The 24,413-nt window shown below is 49.5% G+C and overlaps 7 protein-coding genes across 7 annotated transcripts; 2 read left to right on the forward strand and 5 right to left on the reverse strand.

The window, feature by feature from the left end:
- Positions 1-1,083: 1,083 nt before the first annotated feature.
- Positions 1,084-1,600, reverse strand: UREG_00593 (cytochrome P450 51; the record flags this gene model as incomplete). The annotated part of the gene is made up of 2 exons (XM_002541033.1): positions 1,084-1,323; positions 1,385-1,600. 2 exons carry the CDS (start codon positions 1,598-1,600, stop codon positions 1,084-1,086), a joined length of 456 nt encoding a protein of 151 aa, XP_002541079.1.
- A 1,876-nt stretch (positions 1,601-3,476) lies between these two features.
- Positions 3,477-4,529, forward strand: UREG_00594 (3-demethylubiquinone-9 3-O-methyltransferase; the record flags this gene model as incomplete). Its single annotated transcript, XM_002541034.1, has 1 exon — positions 3,477-4,529. One exon carries the CDS (start codon positions 3,477-3,479, stop codon positions 4,527-4,529), a length of 1,053 nt encoding a protein of 350 aa, XP_002541080.1.
- A 768-nt stretch (positions 4,530-5,297) lies between these two features.
- UREG_00595 (gastrula zinc finger protein XLCGF7.1) lies at positions 5,298-6,738 on the reverse strand (the record flags this gene model as incomplete). Its single annotated transcript, XM_002541035.1, has 3 exons — positions 5,298-5,990; positions 6,132-6,271; positions 6,327-6,738. The coding sequence occupies 3 exons, from the start codon at positions 6,736-6,738 to the stop codon at positions 5,298-5,300; spliced, it is 1,245 nt and encodes a 414-aa protein (XP_002541081.1).
- A 3,995-nt stretch (positions 6,739-10,733) lies between these two features.
- Positions 10,734-11,143, reverse strand: UREG_00596 (uncharacterized protein; the record flags this gene model as incomplete). The annotated part of the gene is made up of 2 exons (XM_002541036.1): positions 10,734-10,938; positions 11,034-11,143. 2 exons carry the CDS (start codon positions 11,141-11,143, stop codon positions 10,734-10,736), a joined length of 315 nt encoding a protein of 104 aa, XP_002541082.1.
- A 2,077-nt stretch (positions 11,144-13,220) lies between these two features.
- On the reverse strand, positions 13,221-15,407 carry UREG_00597 (uncharacterized protein; the record flags this gene model as incomplete). Its single annotated transcript, XM_002541037.1, has 4 exons — positions 13,221-13,387; positions 13,516-13,701; positions 13,765-15,277; positions 15,357-15,407. 4 exons carry the CDS (start codon positions 15,405-15,407, stop codon positions 13,221-13,223), a joined length of 1,917 nt encoding a protein of 638 aa, XP_002541083.1.
- Positions 15,408-16,147: 740 nt separating this feature from the next.
- UREG_00598 (uncharacterized protein) lies at positions 16,148-18,277 on the reverse strand (the record flags this gene model as incomplete). Its single annotated transcript, XM_002541038.1, has 1 exon — positions 16,148-18,277. One exon carries the CDS (start codon positions 18,275-18,277, stop codon positions 16,148-16,150), a length of 2,130 nt encoding a protein of 709 aa, XP_002541084.1.
- A 4,025-nt stretch (positions 18,278-22,302) lies between these two features.
- Positions 22,303-23,755, forward strand: UREG_00599 (uncharacterized protein; the record flags this gene model as incomplete). The annotated part of the gene is made up of 2 exons (XM_002541039.1): positions 22,303-22,509; positions 22,673-23,755. 2 exons carry the CDS (start codon positions 22,303-22,305, stop codon positions 23,753-23,755), a joined length of 1,290 nt encoding a protein of 429 aa, XP_002541085.1.
- Positions 23,756-24,413: the final 658 nt, after the last annotated feature.

Consider the following 24,413-nt stretch of genomic DNA (forward strand, 5'->3'; position numbering starts at 1 on the left):
GACTTACTGTATAATCCGTAGCCAAGAACACCAGTCCCGATGTCTGGGTTCCGCCAACTGAAATTGCGAACCATGACGGCCCATGATCACTCCCCAGATTGAGGTATGCGAACTTTTCACCAATGCACCGATGCCTGCCCCCTCCGAAGGAGAGATAAGGACCCTTGGTCCCCTTCATCGTTACACCGTAACCATAATCGATCTTTTCGTCGTCGTCTTCCGAGGGTTCAGGCGCGCTCAGCCAACGGCGCGGATTCCATTCCACTGCGTCCCTGAAGTGATCCTCGCTGCGGGCAGTGAATCCTGGCGCCGAAAGCAGGATATGCGATTCGGGGACGACGAGGTCGGTGCCGGGGATCGACATTGTATTTTTGGCTTTCCGCATGATGGAATGGATTGGCGAATGCAACCGCAGCGTTTCCTTCAAGACCATTTGGTTGAGGGTTAAACGGTCGATATCGCGCAGTGTAAGTGCTTGCGAGGACTCGAGAACTCGAATTTGCTCCTGGTACAAGTCTTCTCCGATTTCCGGATGCGCAGCTAGTTGAAGCATCGCCCATGAGCTCACCGCGGACGACGTATGTTGACCCGCCATCAGAAGTGTGATCATTATATGGGCGATTTCTTTGTCTGGGAGGGCACTGCCGTCTTTGTACACGCAGTTATCCATGAGATTCCAGAGCATATCGTGTCCGCGCGTCTGCCCGCTAGCACGACGCTGCTTGATGATACCCATATATACGTCGCGCATCTTCTTGTGTGCCGCATCTCGCTTCCGGTTGTGTGGTAGCGGAGCCCATGGGAGCAAGAAGTTGATTGGAGTGAATCCTGCATCCAAATCATGGTAATAGTTGGCAAAGGAACTATCTAGCTTGCTACGGACTTCTTCTCCCTGTAACGTGCGAGCGGCTGTCAAGATGGTGATCTCGGCCATGATCTGAGCGATGTTTACCGTCCCGGACTCGCCTCTGAAGTGTGGAGAGGTGGCGATATATTGTTCCACTTCATGTTGGATTAACGGGACATACGAGGCAAGAGCTTCGCTACTGAGGCCGAATTTGATGAACTAAGGAATCCCAGCATTCAGCTATTCAACTCGAAAATAATGCAAGAGAGCGCGCTAACCTTCTTCTGTTCCATGAGCTTTTGATTTGGACAGTCATAGATAACGTCCGAACCAAAAACCGGAGTAGTAAGAGGCGAATATACCTCTTCGGCATTCACGTCCTGGAGCTTTCCATTGAGGATGAAGTCGTTCCCTTTGACTCCCAGATACACGGTGATTTTACGGCCTAGCAGGACGAAAGTGAAGATGTCGCCATACTGAAAAACGCAAAAAGCGAATCAGAACCGAAACAAGTCAGAGGAGTGATTTCCCACGAACCTTCTCACGGCAGGATGCGAAGAATCGATATGGATCGAGTCCATAGCTAATTGCACTCCCAACAAATGGTACCCAGTGGAATACAACAGGGGGTTTGGCACCTCCCCGGGACGAAAACTGGAGTAAAAGGTTACCAATGAAGACGGTCAAGACACCAACGATCAACACCGCTGGCAATAGCTGGGTGGTGGGAGAGAATACAAGGAACGACTCCATGACCAGAATATGCACCCTCTGAAAAGAACAAATTTCAACAGGGAGTTTACAACGGCCATTGAATTGTTGGAGTGTTGAATCTACTTATCTACCAAGCCCTTGATATTTTGTTGTTGTTAGATAAGCTTCACACGGCTAACTAGCAACCAGGCTCCCAAGTTAAGAGGGTCTGGCGCCAGCCGGAAAGCCCTCATTCCGAGCAGCTAATTAACAAAACCAACAACGATCTGCATTTTGTTGCCGAGGAGCTCGTTGACATCGATGCGATTAAGGCCTTTAAAAATACCCCGAGATCCCGCCGTTGATGGTTTTTTTTTTAAAAAAAAAATTATAATAAGATTGTTTTCATAGATACAGTGAGTGGTGGGAATGCATTCCCCAAAATCGTACATATTCCTCGGCGGATTCATACATCCTAGACTCCCTAACCCTTCATGATAATCGCCTACGATATCAACCCAATGCTGTCAACCATCGGTCCGATTGTCTCTATCAAATGTCTGCACTGGCTATGATGAAGACCGTCTTTCCTCACTTTTTCAAGTAGGAATTCCCTAGGGGGCCATTTACTTTCACGCTGACAGATCTTCATCAGAGCAATATTTTAATCGATAAGGACTGGAATATCGTCTCACTCATTGATCTAGAATTCGGTTGCTCCCGGCCCATCGAGATGATACATTCGCCAGAATGACTATTAGGTCAGGCCGTGGATGAAATTGGCCTGGATGATATCTACAACCCCAATCGTCAAGAGTTCATGACCATTTTGGAAGAGGATGAGAAATCCAATTGCATCAACAGTCCTATACTCCTTTCTGCTTTAATAAATCATGGTTGGAAGACGGAAACATTCTGGTTTTCATTGGCCCTTCGGAGCCCAACAGGGATATTCTCGATCTTCTATGACCGTATCCAACCAAAGTTCGCTCCGGGTCAGGACAAAAATACACATTTCTATGAAATCACGAATTGCTATTGGACACCCGACGCAGCCAAGTTTGTCAGCACAAAACTGGAAGAGAAAGCTGCTTACAATCAACGGGTCAAGGAAAAGTTTGGGGTCGAAACAGGGTAGAATGAGGATACCTTTTGGATGACGGGGTCTAGTCTTCCTTTAATCCTGACTTGCCCGACCCTCAGACATCTCCATTCTCTCCCGGGCCCTTTACGTTTTCTCACGATGCTCCTTGGCTGCTTTTTGCGGCAGACAAGAAGGCTCGGTGCTAATAATGACCTCGTCATTCCCGAAAGCACGTAATGAGCCGGTGTGCTCATTGGCCATTTTTGTGGGAGCACAGTTGCCTGCGGGTCTTTGCAATTGTTGACGTCTGATATCTGAACTGTTAGTCCAGTCAAATAATATTGGGATGAAAGGTACTGAATTCGGGAGTAGTTAGACGACAGTCATTACTCCTCCATTTTGTTGGTGGGGAATCCATGGTGCTGTGTGGTTTTCAAACCAAAAGTATTCAATGAAGCAATTCTTGATACGAAGAGAGAGAAGCAATTCTAATGTAAACAGGCACATAGATAATATTACTAGCTAACGCCAGTTAGCTAAGAATTGCTTAAGGAGACAGAACTGAGTCTGAGCAGGTCAAATATATAGACACTGTGCAATTCAGGTAGAAAATCCATAACACTGACCATTGTAGAGATTGGCTGCAGGCTATCTGGAAGAGGTGAGTTTACTCTTTCGAGCGCGCTAAAACATAACAAACGCCAAGCCTTAGTTAACTAACTAACTAACACACCAATCGAAGAGCTTGGGTCATTCTTCTGCTTGCTGGAATGGAATCTGCATTGATGCCCCTACTTTATCCTAGCAAGTATATCACACAATATCTTCTGCATCCATTGTCCGTCTCTTGCAATGCGGCCCTCCCTTCGCGCCACCGCAATACGTAACCTTTCTTTACTGCTTTCGCACGCCCCTCGCCGCACAGCTGCTCTCTTCCTCCGCCAGCATTCCACCTCTTCATCATCCGTGTCATCAGATGAACTGACCCATTTTGCATCTCTCGCCAGTAGTTGGTGGGATCCATTGGGCCCTTCACGTATTCTCCATTTGATGAATCCGTTGCGGCACGAATTTATAAAATCATGTCTATCCGAGGGAAAGCCTGAGGCGGCCAATACGCCTGAGAACAATGGCAACAGTACGCAAGAGGCAGATCCAAGGGGGCTTCGATATCTAGACATTGGCTGCGGCGGCGGTATATTTGCTGAATCTCTAGCACGAACGATCCCGCTCGGTTTTCCCTCATCCTCTTCAACCCAAACCAACGCCGCTTCTCTCCTCGCCATTGATCCCTCCCCAGTGATGATTGAAATCGCCCTCTCCCACGCTCGCAAAGATCCAACCCTCCATTCACACCTTCAGTCCGGCGTATTCAAATACGAAAACACCTCCCTCGAATCACTCGTGTCTAGCTCCACATCACCAGCCGAACCCTCAGCCACTCCAGCACCTCCCCATCCACCGAAATTCGACGTAATCACCCTCTTCGAGGTTCTCGAGCACGTCGACCCGTCAACCTCCTCCCCCCGCCAATTCATAGAAAACTGCCTCCGCCTTCTCCGGCCCGGGGGATGGCTCATCGGCTCCACCATTGCCCGCACATGGCCCTCGTATATCATCAATCAGGTTCTCGCAGAAGCCCCCTGGCCTATCGGCGTGGTTCCGCGCGGTACACATGAATGGAGCAAGTTTGTGAATGTGGACGAACTGCGGGGCTGGGCGAGGTCAGTCGAGGCGGGGTTGGAGGCGTCTGGATCTCAGACACCGGCAGCGACACAGCCAAAGTATCTTGATACAAAGTGGAAGTGTGTCGGGGCAGTGTACTTCCCGGGTATGGGGTGGAAGTTGATTCCGGGATCGGAAAAATGGGGGAACTATTTTTGGGGCATACAAAAGTTGAAGTAGTCTCCTGCGGAAAATGTCCTTTTGAATCTATCAATACCTGTATATAGCCTGTAGTATGATTCGTCCTCTAAACAAATAGACAAATCCGTTGAACAGCAACATGATAATAGCCAGCCATGGCTAATCAATATGGATCAAGCTTCATTATAAAACCGTATTAATATTAAATATAAAACGATGCAGGGAACCAAATACAAAGTAGTCTTGACAAGCCGAAAAACCGCAGCGGGAAAAAAAGAAACGGAAAATTCTCGCATACATCATCTCGCCTTGAGGACCAAGCCAACAACCAAACCTTGCCATGCCGATTTTCCTCACCCCGACCGTGATTGTAAACCACGCCCGCTTGAATAGAGAGCAGAAAAGGGAAAAAGCTATGAGATGTGAAAATATCCCACGGTGTCCACCAGGCCAGGACGCCTATCCGTCTATGTTTTACAACTCGAAGCAGTGGTCGCGCAAAAACCGGGAAAAACGCCAAAAGAAAAATACGTAGAGGAAATGAATATTAAAAGTGGTATCGGGAGATGGGGACAAACGCAAGCATAAAAAGAAATGCTCCGAAAAATGCCACTATATAGTAGGAAAAAAAGACAAGACGTAATCAACGCAAACCGGAGTATGATTTGAACTTCAACTCGCTCTTGCATATGGATATCCGCGATAAATGATAAAAAAAAAGTAGTGGCAAATGGGAGAAGGGGTATCCTCGAAAGACAGTCAAGCATAGGCTTTGTCTAGACCAGTGAAAATCGCTTAGAATCCATGTCAGGAGTGGGCAGTCCAATTTTCCTCCATCTTCGGCTTGAGTTCGTAATTCTCTGGCTCTGTGCTTTGTGGTCGTCGAATCGTCGAATTCGGGTAATACATATGGGCAGGCACTCCTCCTGCAAATGGAGGCCCGGATGGCTCGGGGTACGTATATTCAGGTGCCGAAATCGAACCAGGCGACGGGATACTGTTCAACGAGGGCGATGCCCAGCCAACAGTCGTCATGTGCGGACTGCCTGTCACGCTACCAGGCCTAGATCCGCCATTGGGCGGTGGCTCTAGAGGCTGTGGAGGGCCATAGCCGGTAGGATGCGATGTCAAGGACGGACGAGCGGGGTGGGAGGTAGAGAAGGTGGAGAGTGTGGGCGAAGGGGCAGATGGGGATGCACGAGGGCTTGCTTGTTGAAAATCTCCCCTTAGGTGTGGTGGCAGTGAGCTATTTCCCATGAAGTAATCGCCCATCTGTCGATGGGCATGCAGAGGAGGCAATTCATGTCTTGGAGAGGGAGAACTTCTTTGCGCTGGTGAAGCTGTCCCATGAGTGGAGGCCGTCTCTGAGTAAACACCATCACCAGGGCGAACGACTTTGCCTTGCCGCAGATTCGCTTCTGTTTCGGCAGCGGCTTCTTCTATGGTACCGGTATGATGATTCTGGTGTCGAGTCAAGGTTGTGCGACGAGTAAATGTTTTCTGGCAATTAGCATATGGGCATTTGTATGGTCGTTTCCCGGAATGTATTCTACGATGTCTAGCTAGCGAGCTAGAATCGCTAAAGGGCTGCATTTGTCGTTAGCACATCGAACGACCGGGCTTGCCGATCTTGAAACTCACTTTTCCACATCGATCGCACATATGCGGTTTCTCGCCGGTATGTACACGAGTATGAACTGTCAGAGCTGAACGCTGAATAAACTGCTTCCCGCAACCTGGCCAATCACAAACATGGGGACGAATGCCACTATGAATCCGTTCTGATAACACAAGTTAGCCGCCAGAACCAGCCAGTTGTTGCAAAGTCGTACTTACCATGCCTTGCCAAATCACTACGTCGAGCGAAACCCTTACCACAGGTTTGGCAGTGGAACGACTTCGGGGCAGGCTCTCCATTTGTTCTTGATGTTGGGCTGCTTGTGCCAGGAACGTTTCGAAACATGGTTTCATGGCCGTTTTGGGAATAATCACCACGTAAGATCGAGGGGTGATGGTTTGCATGGATTGGTGAATGGTATTGGGATATATTCGGCAGTTGTATAGGCTGAGGAACTTGTTGATATGATTCAGTATGGCGGCCAGGGTGCTGCGGATCATGTTCTGAGCCCATCTCTGACGGTGATCTTGACTTCATGTGCGATGTTTGGCTTAGTTGATGTTGTAGTTGCGCTTCAGCGGCTGCAGCAACGGCTGATCGATTTTTGTTCAAAATGGTAGTGATATCCATGGCCCTTAAACCGCACGGGTTGGTTTCGAGCGTCACCGGTCTAAGTTCTGGGTTGGCACAGGAAATCCGAGGAGGCTTCGTATATAGCTTCGAAGTCAAGAAGTCTCAGGGAACAAAGCCGCACGAAGCCAGGCAGATGCATATAAAATCTAGGCTCCTAATAAGTGCCTAAGCCCCTAAGCAAGGATTAGTACCGATGGCAGACTGCGTTTCAAGTAGAACCGAGGAGCAAGCGGGTTTACCGCACAGTGCGGATTGATGGGTGCTAGTGCAGGGCGGGAATTGAAATCGCAAATCCGGACGTGGGATAGGGACCCCGGACGGGGCCGCATTAACAGATCCAGGATAGCGGAACATTTGGGCACATAGGGGCACACCAAATCCAACAAAGCATTGCAGAAAGAGCCAGCAGTCAAAACATGGGATGTCACTCACGTGGAGGTGTATGATCGATCTGGGGCAAAACCGACTACTCAAATCCAGTCAAACAAGAGGACGGGTTTCGGAATTCTGCGTCGTATGGTGTACAGAGGTCGCCGGTATCGCATCAAAAAGTGGCCTGCTGACAAGACAAGGAGCGCAAAACGCGTTTGAAAAGACGACGCCTTCAAACTGGCCACAAAAGGCAGATCTGACCTGCGCACAACAGTCGACGCAAGGGCCTTGGCTGAAATGAAGCAAGCACCTTTGACAATGCAGGGTCGCCTTTTGAGCCAAGCAACGGCCTTCGGTGTGCGATAGACGATCGAATTCTCGGCAGCGGGTAGTTGCAGCTGCACCTTGAGACCGTCTTGCTGTCGTAATAATCGATGCCAGAGACAGGATTCGTCCAAGAGAACAGGGCAACACGCGAGAATCCCTGATCAGATTCCCACCAGGTTCATGCACAACGGCCTTGAGATGCTTGCGCGACGACCAGAAAGAAATTGCCGGAGTGGTGTGACAGCGTCCTACACCAGTCAACCAAGCACAACGCCTTGCAAAGCTATTTCACTTGAATCCCCCTCGTCAATCTCCAATGCAGATCGCTTTTGCAATGTGGTGCAGGGTTGTCGGAAGCCCGTTCCTTCGACGTACGCCACGGCGTCTGGCGAAGCACTTCCGTTTCTGGTGAAGTACAGATCTCGAGAAGCCGAGCAGTGCGGGCTAAGGGAACTGCTCAAGCTGGCGGAGGATTCTAGATGCACAATCTCCACTGTTAGCAAGCTCTCCAGGTGACAAGTAGATTGCAGCATATTTCCGATGTGATTCGCGGGTGATTCAACGAGCGGGGACTGGTGCACGTAAGTTGGGTTGTCAGGCTCCATGCTGCTCGCCTATCACTCAGGGTGTACAAGAGGGAACGTGGACAAAAGCAGCCTCAAGCATCATCCGAAGTGCAAGTGGTGTGAGGGGCCGGTGAATCGTTGTGGTGATGCGGTTATCAAATGATGAGGCTCGGCGCAGGAGCACAGGACAACCGGAGGGAACAAGGAGTGCAAAAAGAGCGCTGACCAACCTTTGGGAATAAAAATAGTAGCACAGGATGTTCTGAATCTCAGTAGAAGGAATGTGTTGTGAGTGAAAAAAGCCCCGAGTAGAAGTGGGAGTAAGGGATAAGAATAGAGTCTGAACTGTCAGAAAGAGAAAAAAAAAAGGCAGCGCGATGATGAAACCGGCAGAGAAAGAAATTCTAGAAGATCACCACATTCGGCAAAACCAACAACGAGGGATTCAAAGCGCCCAAACTCGTGTTATGAACAGCATCGATGGCTTACCTGCCAGGTATGATCCTTGTCGTATGGAATTCACTGTGAGGAACAGGCGAGAATGATTGAAACCCAGGAACAATGGGCGCAGGGGAAAAAAAGGACAAGTATCTGCCCCCCAAGGCTTCGTCTGGAAAGAAAAGGCCCAGTCAACGCCTCATATATCGCGCAAGAGAAAACGGGCTGGGTTTGAAAGAAAATTGCGTGTATCGATTGGCCTCTTTTAAAGTTACAGGGCATCAATCGTGGTGCTGGCTATGATCACTCGGACTCAGCTAACATGGACGCTAGGTCTACAAGGGCCGGGGCCTGTCTTGGGCTTGACAGATATCGAGTTTCTAGGGCCATTCATCGAACAGCTTTAGAAGGTTATGGGCCCATGGCCTGACGACTGCTAGACATCACTAACCGCATGCCACGCCACGATCCCCGAGAGTCGAAAAGCGCGTCACTTTCGCCATCTCCACCGAGGCAACAAAGGTCTCCATCATCGGGGATTGCTCGATGAAGGAGCTGACAACAGTGATGCATTATTATTATTACTTTATCTGGTCGACCCCCTTTCCTCCAGAAGACCTTTCTCTTGGGTGACCTGCAGGGTCCGTGACAGATGATACAATGCAGCAAGGTGAAACGAGGCCGCTCCTTTGAAGGCAATCGAAATCTAAAGTATGCCTAACTGGTTACTGTTGTTGGTTGGTTACCGTGCAACCGCATGCACTGATTCCCGTCGTGACTCCGGCGCTCTCCACAGCCATCGCTGTCAATGCGATTCAGACCTGTGATGCGGGAAAAGAACAAAGATATCCAGCCGAAGGATCAGCTCAAGAATTCCCTCGCAAAGTACAGGGTGACAAGGCTCTGGGAATGCGATTTTCTTTTTTTCCCTTGACTAGTAAAACCGACTCGGCGTTTCGACTGTTTGAGATTCCTACCAGCGGCCTGCATTCCTTGCCAATCATAGCCCTGGTCCGAAGACGCAATGACATCTTTGGCCTTATTTGTGGCTCTTGAGAGCTTGGGTGATAACCAGCGGCCAATGAGAAATATTGCCTTCGCCGACGAATTGTTAGCATCCTTGGCAGGTGATCCGTCATAGGTGCCAGAAGCGATCCTTGCACGGTTGAAGCGAAAGGGTAATTTGGCGATCTTGACCTCAGGATCGCACAGGCACCATCCCGACTCTGCACGTTTTGTCCTCCTTCAAGCAAAAAGCTCTCCAGAGAAGAAAGGCATCAGCTGGAGAAAAGGCAGCACCCACTTCTTACGACCCCTTTCACTGCAATTTTATTTTCGTTGCATGGATACTGCAATGACCCCACACGATATCCCCACCTACAAGGCCGAAAGATCAAGTATGAACAAAGAGCATCTCAGGGATCGTAATAATCAACTAATGCATGGGCATTCGCTCTGGTTTGTCTTCGTGCTACAGATCATCCCTCGTGCTTGGACATGAATCCAACGATTCCGAAGTCCGGTCGACCAGCGGCTGGACGTTCAGCTTACGGTCTTTACCTGTTCCTTACAAATCACCCGATAACATTACTAAGGGAAGTAGCATAGCGTACCAAGCGTCTACTACACAATGACCTGCCAATTCCGATTTATGAGAATGATTGTGCGTCAGGGGAAGAAACATTCGAGAAAAGCGGATGGGAAAGCATGGCTTTCTGGCCCCACATGCTCTATTGGGTTTGCCGTGCACGCTAATCGTGAGATGAGACTGCCGAACTGGTGTCTCGCTTCAAAAAAGTCCACGCGTGGAAACAGACTGGGACTCGACGATCATGACGACAAGACCTGTGCCGCAAGTATGAACATGAGTTATGAGACCCACTGGGCTTGAATCTACGAATGCCCAAGGACGATTATTATATTTATGAGCTGAGGTTCTCTTCGCGAGGACGGAAGCAAGCTCCCATAGTCGCACTTTGTAGTTTCGTCCACATGCCATGTTGGTTGCTATCGGTCTCGTCCAACCTCATTATTTACTCCCCACTGGCCAGAACTCTCTTTCATAGTTCGTGCCCAAAGCTCATTATTCGGTACTTTTGACGGCGCGTCACAAAGCTCAGAGGGATACCCCTGCCGCATTTTTTATTATGGCTGTCTGTTCATGATTCGCCCTCCACATGCATGAAGGAAATCAGAATACATGTCCTCCGTAGGGCCCTGATCCAATTCCTGGACCCCTGACCTTCTAGAATCTTAAGATGAGCAGGGAAACGCTGTTATCAGTCGTATCTACAAGGAGCGGGAGACGATGTACTTGCGCGAAGAATCACCGTCTAATGGCCGAAGCAGCAACCAACCGGCTGACGACCACTCGTCCTTGAGAAAGCGAAACTGGAATGGAGGTTCCAATGTTCCCAGAGAAGAGATGCTATTGGGTACGGTGAACCTCACTTCCATCCACAGAGAAGAGTCACACGACCCAGAAAAAGCACGCCTTTTGTTAGCTTCACGCTGGTGATGCTCCGCAACAAAAGAAAAGATGGCACCGCTGCCCTTCTGGAAAGCCAACAGCAAACCATTCCTACACACAACCCCATGGGATTCAAGGGGTCAAAACGGGACTGGGAATGTGCGAAAAGGGGCAAGCGCAGTGGGGCGGCGCTAGTCACGCCTGTGGGTCTGTCCCAGCCCCTGGCCATTCTAGAGGTTTTCGAGAATCTTTCTAGAAGGTGACCTCCTCCAGCCATTCAGGGGCTTCCGTGGCTCAGCCCCAGTCACCTGTGACCTCGGAGACGGATGCATGGGGATGTCGCTCTTCCCGCGACTTTGTCCTCGCCAGGAATCTGCTTCATGATCCGTCTTCTGTCCCAGTCCCACAGCGGCAAGAGTAGCAGCAGCAGCCGCGCAGCAGACATCTTTATTATTTATTTATGCGGTGCGCTTCAAGCTGTGCCAATCTCAAACGGCGTCTACCCGGACGTAGCCGCAGCTTTGTTATTCAGCTCATTTCGTGAGTTAAGCGAACGAGACCTCCTGATACGGAGTACCAACTTTCGAGACAAGAAATCGATTGCTTCCCTCTGATAACACATAATCACACGCTCCCACCCCTCGATTGCTCCGCTCCGCTGTGCGTTGCATCCCCGAAGAGTCGCAGATAACTACATGGTCATACGTAACTACGAGCATCAATCGATCTACCACTCGCCTGGAGCTGCCATTAGGGGATTGCATTCCAGTCACATCCCAGAACGACTATCCACGATAGCACTGAGCAAATGGTGGCCATTTTACCGCGCGATGAAGGGGGGCGCGAGATGGTACGCCATGTGACTAGATGCTCCAATGCCACTTTTCGAACTTAAGAGAAAAAGCAAAAAAAGAAATGTTCCTGTTATCCTTGACTAACAGCAAACAGTCTGAAGGAAAACTGGGAGCTGAGAGGAATAAAACGGGGCTCCCGTCTGCGCAGTTCACTCTCTTGCGCCCTCGTTCTCCTCAGTTTTGATGGTACGCCTGCCACCAATTTTGTATCTCCATGTCGCGGAAGAGATTCGTACATTTCACTTGGTTACGAAGTGCGGAGCAGCCCGGAACTAACTCCCACTCTGTGGAAATTTTAAAAGTTATTATTTTTCTCATGAATTTTGAAGAACCGGCTTGAACATTCCCCCCGCTTGGCTTTGCGAGATCGGGGCGCTTCACGACTTGTTTGAGCAAACAAAGCTAACTTAAGTCGAAAAAGCAAAAAAAAAAGGGCTCCATCAACACGTGGCACTTGTCATCCTTCTTTTTTGGCGTTGTTGGGAAACTCTCACAAAGACGGGCCGGAATCGCGCTATGTGGCCCTTTTTAATCAAGCCTTCTGAAGTCTGGATTTGGACTTGACTGCTGGGGGAAGAGAAGGCGCACACTTGTGTAACCATCTATGCGCGTTTTATCCCCTTTCCCCGAAACTCTTTTAGCGGAAGAGTGAATTTAGGAGAGGCCGATGAAGCTGTCTGCATACTAGTACGTGTTTTGATAAAGGAATACCATGGAGCTCACTCCGTACAAGCTTTTGGCTTTCAGTGTTCTCAGCAAGCTACAAGATATCACCGCTTAGTTATATCTAACAGCGGTCAGACCTCTACTTCAAGCTAATCAAAAAAGCTCTTCGACTCCCCTTGCCATTTCGGAGCATTTAAGAGTCTAGGCACGGCCCCAATCCGACGCGCACGGGACAAACCACATTCTGAGCAGGCCATTCCACACTGCAAGGTGGAGAAATAGGTAACCTTGACCCTTCAAGAAAAAAAAAGGACATTATAATGCTGAAGATATAACATTCTTCTTCTCTCGTGATTTAGCAAGGGAAACCATGCATATATGAGCCAAATTCCAAGTGGAGGCCTGCAGCCGTGAAAATCGCTGCAAAAGATTTGGTTAGGGAGCAATATTAAGAATAAGAATAATAATTCGAGTTGGAAAGCTGTGAGCCTTGCCTGTTTCAAACTCTTCACCCGCTGATGAGAACATTGGTTGTCCTGGAAGGAAAAGAAAACAACCGCCGTTTCGATAAACCTAGACGCTCAAGCAAACTCTGCAACTGCCCATACTCCATACTCTCGTAACTACTACATATGTCGGCGAACAACCCAACTAGGCTTCAAGCTACCAAGTACTCCGTCGTCCTAACCGCAAAATGCTACTACTATATTTTGTACAAGTTCCACTTCAATACAGTTGTGGGGAATGAACATGGCCGCCTAAGAAAGGAGATTAGTTGCACCGGTTTCAAAGGAGGCTCTTGATCTCGTTGCTGTGCGATGCAGCCACCAATTTCGCCGACTTTGCAGCATCGGAAGGGAGACGGGCAGAAAGGATGCCAAAACGCAGGATAACCTCTGATATCGTGACAATGATAGATATGAAAATCAAAACGATGATTATCCACGTTTGTCCTGTTTAAAAAAAGTTTCAAAAATGAGTTAGCATCTGGCCAGGCAAGTGGGTAATTCAACAGCTAAAACAATGATTTGCCGGCTATATCACCATAGTTTTAAGCGAGGAAATGGCAAGAAAAACATACGAGACATTTTATTGTCAGCAATTGAATCCGACAAAATCTCAATCAAATCCAGAAACACCCGGCACCGCTCATTTAAAACTTGGATGCGAGGTTTTATCTCGAGATACTCCCGGACGGCAATGTAAAGCGGATGGAGGGTCGGCTCGCTGTCCCAGAAGAAATTGGGAACATCAAGCATGTTTGAAGCTATACCACAGGGGTTAGAAGCTCTGCAAGCGCCGGCCTTGAGAACAGGGGGTAAATGCTTACATAAATTCACTTCAACCCGGCTCTTGAACAATCTTCCCATAATCTGGAAGACTTCTTCCCTCTGCATACCCAGATGTCCAGTCAAAGCGAGGCGTCGCGGCACATCTTTAGCCGCGGCCATTTGCTTTGCCATCACTTCCTCAAAGAAGCTCAGCTTCGTGCTTTGCGCAATCCCATGGCTGATCGATAACTTGATCATATGGTCTCCGCTTCTCAACGTGATCATGTCATTATACACACGAGGACGGGATATCTGCGTCGAGTACTCAAAATGAAACTCTTCCGTTTCAAAGTCCTCCTCGGGCAGCGGGTTGGTAGCTAAAGGAATCGGAATTCCGTCTTTGCTGGATGCAAAGGCTAGATCTGCCAGGACATCTATCTCCTGCCTCTCTGAGAAGTTCCAAAACACGACGACTCCGTAACTAAATACAAACATCTCCGCGAAGGAGAGTGCATCTGGTGGGATATTTGGCGTTTTGACAGCTGCCGGCAGATCTTCAGTAGAATGATGTTCGGCGGGCTCGTTTTCGATTTTATAGTAGTCGTAAGATTGGTCGGGACCGGGGGAATGGCCATAATGTTCGTGCTCCAATTTCTGGTGATGCTCATCGCCTTCCGGGTGACGATTACCCTCAGAACCGTGGTCCTTTACAGAGTGCTCGTCTTGCTCCGCATAGTACTCCTCGTGGTAGTCCCGCTGTTCATTTCTCGCAATTTCCTCATCCAAGACAACTTTCCCCTCCGCGCTCCTGATTATCGGACTGCTTCTGATTCGGTATCCATCTCTTCCAGGTAACAGAGGTAAATGATATGCCGTATACAAACAATCGTCATATAACTTCGTCCTCGCCCCGTGACATTCCTTCACAAAGGCCGCCGTGGAGGCCATCTTATACCCCTGTGCTGTGCAATACGCAGTCACACGAGGCAGTCTCTCCGCCCGACGAGCCTTGGGTAATCGTTCCGCATAACTCTTCGCCTGCTCCGGCGCCACCCGACGACTCATCAGCGCCTCCTCCTCCGCCAGAAGCGGGCCAAGCTCATTATCAACAGCAAAATCTCGACTCCGCAACCTCCGCTCGGCATTCAACCGACGCAACCTTTGTTCCGCGGTCTCACCCTCTCCAATCACCGCTACATCCTCACCGACCACGGGCGGCAGTTCTTCATCTTCTTCCTCTTCCAACACGGTCTCCGGTAACAGCACAAGCTTCTCGCTGACCTTGGTCGTTCGGGGTGGAAGATGCGGTAGCGATACCAGCCGTCCCGCCGATCTAGGTCGAGCATCGCTTCCTTTCCCGCTCATCAACCTGGCACCCGCACTCGCCATAGCCCCACCGGCACCTCCCATTCTCGAAGCGCGGGGACGGACTCGGCCAGGAGGAAGCCGTTGCTGCATCGACGGCATATCGGAGGCATACTGTAGCACGTTGTCGACGGTGATGAATCGAGAGGAAGGGTTGCTGGGGATATTGGAGCGGCGGGGGTATTGTTGATCGCGAGAGTCTGTGACCTGGATTTATTCAAGCATGTTTAGGGCTGGGTTCTTCCTATATATATCCAGAAGCAATGGACATCGAATGGGTACTCACGAGCACTGTTGGGTTCCGTTTACCCGGTCCGGGACCTCCTTTGGGAGCCATGGCAGTTCAGCGTCTTTATCGTTCAATCACTCTTAGCAATATTTGACCTAGTCGTGGGTATGATAGTCGGCGGGTATCTTAGCTTCTCTTGCATCAGGTCCACGAAACGGAATCGCAAAAGCGAGCTCACGGATATTCTAAGATTTAACAGCATATATAAGTAAATTCATGGTCAAACAGTAACGCCATTGCTGTTTGAGCGCGCGAGCAAAACAGTGATTTCAGCCTGAAGTTAATACCACAATTGGCCTGAAGCTGAATCTCCGTCTTCTTCTCAACCCTTAAGCTCTCACATCATGATTAGCTAAGCATGGTCTTGGCATTGCTCCTGAAGCTCGCCTGGAGTATCTCAAATGGACGGCGGATAGCATGCGACGGCAGAGTCATGATTGTCATGATGAGGCAATGGCAGCATGGAGATGAAGGGATAGGCTCACATATTCAAATCATTATTTCTTGCGGCGCTAGCTATCTATTTACCGCGGACAATTGCGGCAGACGCAATTGAACAACGAGAGTGCGCAACAACAAGTCGATGAATAGCAGCAATGGTAATAAATGTCAAGGATGACGGAGAAGGCTTTTTCTGCCCTGTCAAACTTATCTCCTGGTAATAAATATGGCCCTACAAAAACAATTTCCAACCACATTCTGAGAATCCGTAGAGTTCGCACAAAATATTCCGAGAACCAAACCGTCGTACCTTGTTCCCAAATCTGGACATAACACCCTAAAACGTTTTATTTTGATCTTAACTGACGATCCTCGTCCCAAATCTCTTTCTTCATTTGCTGCAGGCGAATATGTTGCTGTTGTAGCTTTTGCAGTTGAGAATCTGGCGGAGATGGATGGTTGCTCAAATCTTCGTGCAACGCTCGATATTTCGCATAATACCTCTTGAACTGTCGCGCTTTCTCTCTCAATCGCTGACGCAATATAGTAACACTTGTTGATGGTGTTGAGTTACCCGAAGTGCTATCTCCACTAGAGATCGTGGACGGGCGCCTTCGTTTGTGTTCGGGCATTCGAGTATCACTATGAGTAATCCCAAGTCCAACAGGCCGGGCGCTGACACCTAAGCGAATTGATGGATTGGGTTCTTCAGCTTTTCTTTTCAGAGGGTTTGAACCAGGTGTCTTTTGAGCTGTTTTAGATTGATTCGGGGGCCCCAACTTCGTCGTGGATCCAGCTCTTTGTCTGGAGAGGTGGTTGATAAGGGGAGAAGAAGAATTAGAGGACTGATTCGTGCTAGAAGATTTGGGTGCATTTTCGAAATCTGAAGCATTGGTGGGAGGCGAAGATCCCAATGGGGATGGTTTCTGGGGAGACGTAGCGGTTGTTGGGCGGGAGGGTGGGTTAGACTGGACGGTCTTAGCTGCAGGCTTCGGCCTAATGATTTTATTCGCGTGGCTTGAGGCCACTGCTGATGGTTTCGCCTTAGCCGGTGGATCGCTTTGTTGAGAATCAGGTGAATCTCGTCGACTGTTGGTAGCTTTGGATGGCGCTCCAATACCCGAATCGGCCATTTCGTCATCTTCATCGGAATCAACGACATACTCAGCGGACTTGAATTTAGAATTCAATTTCGCAGCGGCCTTTTTATCAGCAGTCTTATCGGTCTTCTTGGTCACTTTTCCGGTAATTGTCGTATTCTTTGGTTTTTGGGCCGCGCGTTTAGTTGTTGTAGCTGGTCGCTTCTTCGGTGCCGTAGCGCTGAGCTTTTTGTTATTGACATTCGGAGTGTTGGTGGTAGATTCGGACTCATTTCCAGTTGTGTCACTCTCTTTAGCAGGTTCCTCCGATGGATGAACATGGATGCGGGGCGTCACACTCTTGGGCGGCAGGCCAGTACGGATATTCAACCGAGAGAGTACTTTACCCTGTCCTCTCTCGTGTTTCGGAAGAAGCATCTGCCATAATTTGTCTTGCTTGGAAACTCTCATTCTGTCGAACGCAGAGATGGCGTTGTCAATTGCTTCCTGACGCTCATCATCTGATGGGTAGGGAAATTTCCAAACGTCGAGGTCTTTGTAGATTTTATCCTTGAGATCATATTTTTCTCGGTTTAGTCGATTTTCAGTTCCGTACTTGGTTACAAGAGCTAAACAATCTTCTTGAGAGGACCGTGTTTTCTGAGCCAGGAACTTCACGGAGACAGGCCGCACTGCTAGCAGATGGATTAAAGGAACCCGCAAAGCATCCAGCCTAATTTTCTCTTTGTTCTGTGGTACGCGAACGGACGTTGGAGTAATGGCGGGGGATCGAGAGGCAAGGAAAGCAGGGCTAGCTGGCGACGATCGGGTAGCGGCGTTGGTAAAGAATCGCTCTTTCTCGATATCTGCCTTGCTTGTCGACATCCGAGCCAAGCTTGCAGCCTCTCTTCCGGTTGCTGTGCGATTATCCCCGGCGCGTAGGGCTTTCATTTGGTGAGCGGAGATCACGGGCGTCCTCTTCGACTCCTTTCCTTGCCGAAAGGCACTGAGGCTTTGTTCGAGGGTCACCAGGGCGTCATCGGTGCCTGCGGTAGCCTCCTTGGCCCTCTGGACCTCCAAGCTATGGCTGAGCACTCCGGAGAAGTAGATGTTCTCTTTGGCATTTGGGGGAGCAATATAGAGCTCTGAACGGTTACTTTCGGGGTAGGTACAGAAGGGCTGGGAACGCGAGCCGAAGTGAAGAGAAGGGTGCTTTCCCAGACGGAGTTTAGCTTTCTGGTCTTTTCGTAGGCTGGCAACGAGCTCCTCAAGGATACTCTGAGTGAGATTCAAACGCATGATTTGGGTCACTTGTTTGGGAAAGTCAGCTGAGAAGCCCTCTGGGGGAGCGACCCGGAGGAGACTCAGGCCGCTCTCAGGGATGTCGAGAGGAGCCATGTTGAGGGACGAGAGAGGATATGATCAGGGACAGAAGAATGGGGTCGAAGGTGAAGGTGAAGGTCAGAAGAGGAGTGGGCTTCCGAGGGAGAAACGGAGCTGGAGAGAGTTGGAGTGAGAGGAGAGAGCGAGACTAGAGGATGGAGGAGAGAGAGGATGACAATGGGGCAGACGTCATGGCGTAGAGAGAGAGAGGCAGCAATGGTTGAGAAGAACAAGGAGGGTTGATGAATGGGAGACAATGGTTATGGTTGAGAGCGAGCCATGGCGAGGTTGAAAGCAAGAGAGAGAGAGAGAGAGAGAGAGTGAGAGGGAGAGCTGTGATTGCGGTTGGGGGGGAGTTGTTTGATGGTCAGGCCAACCCAAACTCCGGGTATTGCTATTATTGATTCATGCACGACTTAATGGACCGGGGTGGATGAACCTTCGCAACTGTCAGAAGACGGCTGTGATGATGGAGATTACTCTTGTCAGTATTACTGCAGGTCCCAGAGACGGTCTGCCATTCACTGCTGGCTCTACGCTGGCGCTGCCTTTCTTCCTCTGCTGAGCCATCCCGTCCGGACAGAAGAGGAGGCGGCGACAACAATGGTCTGGGGTAAATAATCGTTAGCTTCCGAAGGATCTTCTGGCGTTCCCATTTCCACTTTCCTCTGCTGCTCGCTCGTTTCACTCGGGTTTATTAATATTATTATCGTGATGATTGCGGCGGACAATGGTGTTTGATTGATGATTTTATTATTGTCCAGGGCGCCACATCCAAGAGTGAGCCAGTGCCAGCTGCGCCGGACGCCTATTGTTCCCTCGAGATGATGTGCCAGCTCGTCATCCCCACGCCCATTGTGATGCTTCGCTCGAGGATCCGTGATTCCATGCCCCCCCGGTCGTAATATTGGTAACTAATCTATCCTGCGACTCGGTTGCTCGTGAGGAAGTTACCTCGTCGCCGATTGGGCACAGCGCTTGACGCACGACGATGGGGAGTTTCAATTGGCACTTTATTCGATTCGTCCAGGAATAAATGTCGCTTGAACCTCCATTTAATCCTGAAACAATCACAAAAGGAAGCAACGCCAGCAGCGCCTAATCCAATCTGTTGGACGTCGCCGTCTCTCTGCCTCAGCGCCTCCTGTTTCTGTCATCTGGCTCCCAGGCAAGGGTTTTACCCTGAACGGTCGATCCCGCAAGGCTAACCAACCGGTGGATGGGGATCTGATCCAGGAAGCGGACAGGGCCCTGGGATTGGTGGCTCACTCCTTCTGGTGGCTTGACCCAACCGGTTCCCCGTCACAGGTGCTATTCCTGTCTTCTGCTTCGAGCGTTCTCATCCTCCAGGTCAAATGAAGCCGGGAACAACTGACACCGATAATGGCCCGTTTCAGCCGATATGCCATCTCAGGCTCTTCCATACGATAGTTGACTATGTAACCGCAGAACCCCCGCTGCAATGTGACTATGTAACAACTAACTTGGGGCAAAGGCGAGAAGAGGAAAACCCGTGTGTTGGCAGGGCTTCCCGGCCAGGGTTGGAATGTTCGTTAGTTTAACCAACCATTCAATCTGAAGCCTCCATTCTCGAGTTGCACAGGTTTCAAAAACACTTTTCTCTGTCCAGCCCCGGTGGCGACCCTGAACGACTCTGCGGGCTTTCTCCTGCTTCAAGTACAGAGAGAAAAAGAGGGAAGGCCGCCTGTCTTATGTCAAACTGCAAGCAAACGAAACCTCCCGTGAGACTGTGGGTCTGAACGCAGGCCATCCATAATCATCTCTGAACAACTCACTGACACGACGGAAAGCAACCCTCGTCGTATTCTTAGCAGACACCGTTGGCTTGTGATGTGACGTCCAAACCACAAAAGGTTTCAAAGATGGTGAGGCGCTGGAACACGGAATATCGCCTTTTTTTTTTACATGATTCTTCAGCTTGGGCGATCACTTATGACCAGCTGATAGACTGCTGAGGCTATGGATGTTGGCATACAGAGTACAGAGACCTTTTGGTCTGCTGAAAGTCCTGCTCTGTTAGAGTTTCGGGTCAACCGAAGCGGATTAGTTACCAAGATCGAGACAACTGCAGGCTTTCAGGATCGTACTGGATGGAGCATCTGCACTACCCATCTCCTTCAAGAACATCATCCACGTCCGGAGCACAAGTTCCGGAAAAGGTTGAACTTGCTTTCGCGTGTGTAAAAGCGGGGTATTATCCTTGTCCTCTACAATCTGCGAGATTGACGGTTCTCAACTTCTCAAGTCGTACGGTGAAGCTGATCTCCCTCTAACAAATTGCTGCGAAGCAGATCCTAAAGCAGGCTCCTAATGAAGTTCGCTGCCCGCTAGTTACTGGGGATATTCTTTCAAACACAACCGCTCTCGGCTGGGAGGGGGAAACAGCGTCCGAACTTGCGACCACCGTGCGTTAATCCTGGCCAATGATTCCTGGATCTTGCCACAAGCTGAAGAATTGGCAGCACCGAAGGTCCGAAGCCATCGGTTAAAAGGGTACCATTTCGTATTCCGATTTCGTCTTCAGATCGAAGAGAACAGGTACCCTGGGCTTCGAGAAGGAAATATCTTGTTGATTATATATGTAATTACAGCTAAGAAGAATGCTTATCGAATTTGAGAAAAGATGTCGGATATTGGATTCGATCTATTTATTATTGCCCTCGTATCATTCATTTCGACGGTCTTTTGGTGAAACCAACCTTTGGGGTCTGCTTCGAAGATGCGGAGTTTGTCCAAGTGTTTGTGTTGCAATCTTGGCGGAAAATGGCCTTTGGGTCAGGGGCCGGGCGGCGTTTATTAACTTAATTGACTGACAAAATCGCCTCCTGTTCTACGTATATCCACATGTACGTACAGACAACATGTTATCAAGACTGGATAGAGGGAGTGAACATGTCGCTCCCGGAATGCGATGCAGGTGGCCTTCGATGACCCTTGACTCGAAATCTTCCGCTCAAATCATGTCAACTTCCCGAGTTATCCCGCGCCACGTATTGGTTAATTTGTTTATGTTCTTACTGGCTCTTTGTAAGAGAGACAAAGGGCCAACCTCCCTGCCACACATTTCATCGGCTCCTGGCCTGCACATACTCCATGTTGCTCCCCGAAATAGCACAAAAGACCCCACAATAAGTGCATACAAGAAGAGAATCCATTGATGACCTGCCGCGGTGCAATGGCCGCATGCATAAAACACGGAGAACCACGTGGTGTAACAGTGTTGACGTTCCAAAACAGACGAAACCTGCCAATACTGCTTAAAGGGTTTTCCGCTGAAATCGCATGGAGAAATCCCCTTTGAATCTCTAGAACAGGGCCCAAAGTCGACGCATTGAGGCACGGCCCGCGTCAGTGAAGAGGCAGATAGGAGGCTGGAACGTTGCGAAGCTCTGGGCCTCTGGAAAGCCTGGTCGAGACCCGAGACTTGGAAATCTGGACGGTCAAAGAAATATAAAACAGTGAGACGGACGGGAACGCGAACTAAGCAAGACTTCGACAGGGGAACCAAGACGACAGACCGGTCGACGGCCGTTTGCAGCGTATGCAATAGCTGTGAAGTGGAAGACAGGTCGCCGTTTCCAGGAAGTCACGTCGACTGCATGCCGGGCTACCTGCATCGCGGTGAGGACTTTTCATGTGAAGCAGACGACTGTAGTTTTGTAGTAGTCAGTTATGGAGCTAACTCCTGGGCCCTGGTCGCTCATCAGTCTCAACGTTGGCGGCCGCCCGCAACAGTGCTCCTAAACTGCTGCAAGCAATCCGCAAATGGAGTATCTTAGATACCCTTTCAACATTGATGGCGACTCTGATAACAGCACCTAGTAAGGATCATTGAATTATTATTTGATGATTTCATGTTGAAGGGATGGGGTTCCATTCCAACCTAAACTAACAGCCATGTCAGGTGACTTTGACGCAACTTCCAGGTTGATTCTATCAGCTCCGAGAAGCAAAGAATCACCGAACAACCGCCATGCCTTCGAACTTGAGAATTGAGTTGATAGGGTAGTGTGTTTACGATGCTTTCAGGTAGGTATCCCATCCTCGTTCACCCTCGCCTTAGCAGAAAACAGCGGTTATGGGGGTTTGAAGTCCTGGCCCCAGAAAAGCACTTGCGCATGGTTCTGCGGGTTGGGTTTGTTGATGATCCGAGCTGGGCTGATGACCATATAAGACGCAGACGTGGAGGTGCTCGAAGCTGCCGCCCAAGATGGCTCGATGGACTAGTACGCCTTGCCTTTAGCCGCCCCCGAACCTCCACCTCTCCATGCTGACTTGTTGCGGTTTGAAGCGAGAAATGGCCAAAGCTCCTAGAGCCAGTAATTGAGCAATTGCGCAAGGTACGCACTCGACTATAACAGATTGGACACGCATTGACTCCTCTCCTAGATTGTCCACACTGAATTTCCAACGCCTAGGGTCCGTTCCGGTTCCTTTGAAACCATCACAACCGTGCCCATCCAGTCAACGTACGCGTCGCAAGACACTAGCTCGCAGGCAAACAGCAATAAAGAAAATGCGCCCCCATCGCAATTCCAGACACCGCCCCCTCGTCCACCGGTTCCTACTTTCTCCTCTCCGTCCTCGAGCACGCGGATACTTGATTCCCAGTCGCAATCCAGCCCGATTGAAAATGGGCTACCCCCACCTTTACAGCATTTACTCACGTCGATTGAATCTACTCTGAGGCACGGTTTCTCATCGAAACCGCCCCATACAATCCAACGTCTTGCAGAGCTCATTTTGCGGCCGGCGGGACATTACCGAACGGTTCCTGCCTACTTACGGGCTGTGGATAGAGTAGTGTCGGTATCAAGCGGTGCCGATATATTTCCCCTCCCGCTTGCTGTGCCTCCTAGTATTGTTGATGGCTCGTTTACAAACGGAGTTAACGGCACGACCGGTTTCTCCTTATTCAATGACGCTTCCCTGGGGAGTGACGAATCCCTTGGTGGAGCACTGCTTACTCCTATCCCATGGTTGAGTAATCCGGCCTCACCCCCGGGCGGTGAGGATATTGCTACTCAACCTGAAGTGAATGGTGACCCGTCAACGGCCGGGATTTCGTCTCAAAGCGAAAGCGATGCTCAAGACCAGAACTTGGAAACAAATCCACCCAGTACGACAGATGCACACTCTGAAGATGAAGATATCCCGCATGCCCGCGGTCCAGCCATAATAGGCGTGGAGGACATGGGATTACAAAATGGAAAGGACGTTCAAATGACTCTTTCGGCAAGTGAAACAAACGGTACAACAACTCAAGAACCCCAACCCGATAAAAACGTAGATACATCTGCTGGTCTCGATAAGGATGGAGATGGAGACATTGTTATCGACGACGTACCAGCAGGCCCGGCCATCCAAATTGATACCCCAACGGATGATGAAGCAACTAACGTTGAACCTCAAGCAGCCAGCGGTGTCGCAAATGATGTCACTAAAGTGGCGAATGACATTTCCGTTAAATGAAACGAATTGATGAAGCATTTTTACAATCTATTTTGCTGGGAATTCCAGCGCTTTCTCCTTTTATGGCTGCTTTATTTCATAGAAGTTGTTCTCACATGGGACCCCTATGGCTTTTGGATTTGTGATTCTGGCGTTTGGCGAACTGGGAAGAGCAGGCAAGCTAGTAATGTAGGGAATGAACGACTCAAATATTGTGCGAATTGATCGTCAATAGCGAAATTCGAAACTCTTATCAAGTCACACTTTGTACTCTGTAGCTTATCGATTTATTGCTTTGTCACACGGTCACATGACACCGTGAGAGTTCCGCGTCAAGCGCGCGCAGGCAACAAATCTGAATCTCAACATCAGCGTATTTAGTTTGGGATTCCGATTAACGAAGAGAAAATCGAATGCTAATGGAATAAGAAGATGTAAGTAGAGCCTGTGGTTTCTGAGCCCTGTAAACTAATTAGCATTAGGTGTAAGCTCCGCGGGTTTCCACTTACGATCATTTTGCCTAATCCATTGTTTTAGCGAAAATCGACAAGCTTTCGATACTTGGGTATGGGACCTATATATCGCTGCCATAAAGGCTCTAATTCTCTTGTGTCTAATGGGGTTTGTTTGAATTAGTGTCCGCTCGTTCGATAACACCCGGAGCGAGACGATTCAGTTC

The sequence above is a fragment of the Uncinocarpus reesii genome, genomic scaffold (genome assembly GCF_000003515.1).
Source record: "Uncinocarpus reesii 1704 scaffold_1 genomic scaffold, whole genome shotgun sequence".
Lineage (NCBI taxonomy): Eukaryota > Fungi > Ascomycota > Eurotiomycetes > Onygenales > Onygenaceae > Uncinocarpus > Uncinocarpus reesii.